Source organism: Lathyrus oleraceus, chromosome 6, assembly GCF_024323335.1.
Source record: "Lathyrus oleraceus cultivar Zhongwan6 chromosome 6, CAAS_Psat_ZW6_1.0, whole genome shotgun sequence".
In the NCBI taxonomy this organism is placed as follows: domain Eukaryota; kingdom Viridiplantae; phylum Streptophyta; class Magnoliopsida; order Fabales; family Fabaceae; genus Lathyrus; species Lathyrus oleraceus.
Window position 1 is genome coordinate 88,866,030 of NC_066584.1, and position 3,231 is coordinate 88,869,260.

Below are 3,231 nucleotides of genomic sequence, written 5' to 3' on the forward strand. Positions count from 1 at the left end.
TTCAGTAGGCAACTTACTTGCCAACAAAAACCCTCCAAGTTTAGGATCTCAATGAGTGTAGTATCGAGTATCAACCAACTTCAGTCTTACCAAAGCTGGTTATCTCACTACTTTCTAATGGCCAAGATGGGATGACTAGGGTTCTAAAAGTCAGTTAGTGTATTGACAACATATGGCAGCCTCATATTATCCTTAACTTGCTTAAGGAACATAAGCACCAACCAAGAAGTCACACTAACTATGGCCACCAGATCAACCATATCGATCTACGCCGTACAGTTTCTTTGGTCTATTGCCATTTACCTAAGGTACACTAGATCCGGGTTAGGATCTTTCACACATAAGAGCACCCAACAGATAAGTATAAAGCAAACAAGGCAAACAATTTTAAAGTGATCTAAATCCTAAGGGTACCCCTCTTTTATTAAATCCCCATCAGAGACGAAGATGATGCAAATGAATGTGAAACAAAAAATTGGTTAGAGTTAAAAATAGAGGGCAAATTTTGGGGTGCAACACTAGGTAACAAGTATGGTGTCAAAAGACACATTCTTTATGAACTCCAAACTAGATACATTTTCATATCTAAGGCCACTGCCTTTTTTGAAACCGTCTTCCCTTTCCCTATCCAAGGTTCCCTCCCCATCAACATGCCCAGTTCTACCCCTAACACCTGTACTGACATTAATCTTGGATACTTAGAAACCATAATACTCACTCCTTAGCACCAAATTCTTTCCTTGTTATACCCACTACAAATACCAACCAACCCTCCCCTGATCTACCCAACAACATTCCCACCAATTCTCCCTCTCTTATCCCTAACCTATAAGAAAATCGAATCACATATCTAAACCTATTGCATACCTCAAAGATTATCACTTTGCTCTTATCAAAGGTACTACTACTGATCTTTCAATTCTCTTAGGTAACTGTTAAGAAAAATATGCAGGAATTAAATTCCCTTGTGTCAGGGAAAGCCTGAGAGAAAAGATACATTTTGAGATAATAATTTTCTTCCTTTTTCATTACTTTTTGTGTCCTTAAATAGAATGCAAAGAATACAATTGTGCCTTAATTATGGGATCTAGAGACACTTGTCAACATCTACTACATTTGAAGAAGAGAAACCAAATTATTCTTATCCTAAATATTGCCAGGTACTAACGGTAATAAAGGCTGGAGATAGTACTATGACAGCTCACAAGCTTATCACCGCAAGATATTTGTTCATATTCTGAACCTAATGGGCAATTGGGTTGATCTTTTGGGCCTTTCTCTTGGCACAATATTGGAGTTGTTGTTGTCTATTTTATTTTTTCCTTTGTTTGTGTTGTTGGGACCCATTTGGTTTGTAACATTACCGTACCCATTGACACAAATCTTGTCCTCAAGATTAAAGTGAGGGTACTTTGCTTGAAACAGTGACTTTTGTTCCCAAGTTGCTTCGGAAATTGGAATGTCGTCCCATTGAATCAGTACTTCTTTGATTTCACCATGCAGAGGTTTGTGAGCTAGCACAGCAATTGGGGTCAGTTCTTGAGGCGAAAAAGCTATCGGATCGGGAAGGGGGGAGACCTGAGTAACTGGTTGGCCGTGACAAAGCTTGAGGAGAGACACATGGAAAACAGGGTGGATCCGAGAGGAAACAGGAAGCTCCAGCTCATAAGCTACTGGACCAATGCGTCGGCGGATGCGGAAAGGGCCGTAGTATCGCTTTGCTAGCTTCTGTGAGGGTCGATGTTGGACATGACTTTGTCGGTAAGGTTGTAATTTCAAGAAAACCCATTTATCAACTTCAAATTGTTTGTCCTTTCGATGGAGGTTTACTTGTTGAACGATAGGATTTATGGCTTTGGTGAGGTTTTCTTTGAGCAGACGGAGGATGCGAGCTTTGTTGTGAAGTAATTCATCTAAGGTGTTGATTTTGGATTTCCTAGTGGTGTATGGAACCAAGGTGGGTGGTTTGCGACCGTAGAGGGCTTCGAACGGAGTCATACCTTTCGCAGAGTGAAAAGATGTGTTATACAAAAATTCCGTAGGCGAGAGGAAGCAAACCCAAAGTTGTGGCTCGTCGCTCACAAAACAACGCAGGTATGTTTCCAAACAACGATTTACAACTTCAGTTTGTCCGTCGGTTTGAGGATGGTAAGAGCTACTGAAAGAAAGTGTGGTTCCCAGGTGTTTGAACAAGGAGCGCCAAAACTGACTGACAAATATACGGTCTCTGTCACTAACAATTGTTTTGGGTGCCCCATGGAGTTTGTAGATCTCAGAAATGAAAATTGGAGCTAGTGAGGCAGCAGTGAAACTTACAGGTAGCGAAATAAAATGGGCAAATTTGGTGAGGCGATCAACAATGACCTAGATGGTGGTTTTATGGTGCGATTGGGGAAGGTTGGTGATGAAATCCATGGAGATGTCATCCCAAACTTGTTGAGGTAACGGTAACGGTTGGAGTAAACCGTAAGGGGACATGGGTGTTGTATTTATTGTGTTGGCAAGTGGTGCAGCGATTGACGAATTGTTTGACATCTCGGTGCATACCCGGCCAATAGAAGGATGCTGATACACGTGCCAAGCTAGCTTGAATACCGGAGTGGCCGCCTAAAGGTGAAGCATGGAATTCTTGTAGAATTTCCAATCGAAACCCTGTTTCTTCCGGTATAAACAGTCTATCTTTGAAGTAGAGTAGGTCTGATTTGTGAGAAAAATGTTGCCTCATTTTGGTGTCTTCTTGTGCTTTCCTGATTAGATTCTGACCTGCAGGGTTAGTAGAAAAAAAAAGATTGTAATTGAGAAATTAAAGGGGAAGAAAGAGAACTAATAGCTGCACAGATTTCCTCAATTGGTGGCTCAGTTACTCGAGATAATGCGTCGGCGACAACATTGTCTTTTCCCGATTTGTAATGAATTTCATAGTTATAACCCATAAGTTTAGTTAACTACTTTTGTTGCTCTGGGGTTTGGATTGTTTGTGTCATGAGACATTTCAATTCTTATGATCTGTGAAGATCTTAAAAGTGGATCCTAACAAATATTGTCTCCATTTTTTTATTGCTTCAGTTAGGCCATATAACTCTCGCACATATGTGGATGCGGCAGAAAGACGGGCATTCAGCTTTTTGCTGAAAAAAGCGATGGGTCGGGAGTTTTGGGACAGAACAACGCCAATTGTTGTGGTGGATGCATCAATCGTGACTTTGAAGGGTTGGGAGAAATCAGGTAAGG

The 3,231-nt window shown here is 41.0% G+C and overlaps 1 protein-coding gene across 1 annotated transcript; it reads right to left on the minus strand.

Annotated features, from left to right (window-relative positions):
• Positions 1 to 518: 518 nt before the first annotated feature.
• Positions 519 to 2,933, minus strand: LOC127094160 (uncharacterized). Its single transcript, XM_051033022.1, has 5 exons — positions 2,825 to 2,933; positions 2,548 to 2,763; positions 1,370 to 2,291; positions 771 to 826; positions 519 to 673 (listed from the first exon to the last, which is right to left on the minus strand). Exons 1-5 carry the CDS (start codon positions 2,931 to 2,933, stop codon positions 519 to 521), a joined length of 1,458 nt encoding a protein of 485 aa, XP_050888979.1.
• Positions 2,934 to 3,231: the final 298 nt, after the last annotated feature.

Bases quoted from the DNA above. Each gene is read 5' to 3' on its own strand.
- LOC127094160 (XM_051033022.1), bottom strand. From the start codon at position 2,933: ATGGGTTATAACTATGAAATTCATTACAAATCGGGAAAAGACAATGTT. The intron at 827-1,369 runs GTACGGTAATGT...ATTTTCTTATAG, and splicing joins GACAAGATTTGTGTCAATGG to GTTAGGGATAAGAGAGGGAG. The intron at 674-770 runs GTTGGTTGGTAT...ATGTCAGTACAG, and splicing joins GTTGGGTAGATCAGGGGAGG to GTGTTAGGGGTAGAACTGGG.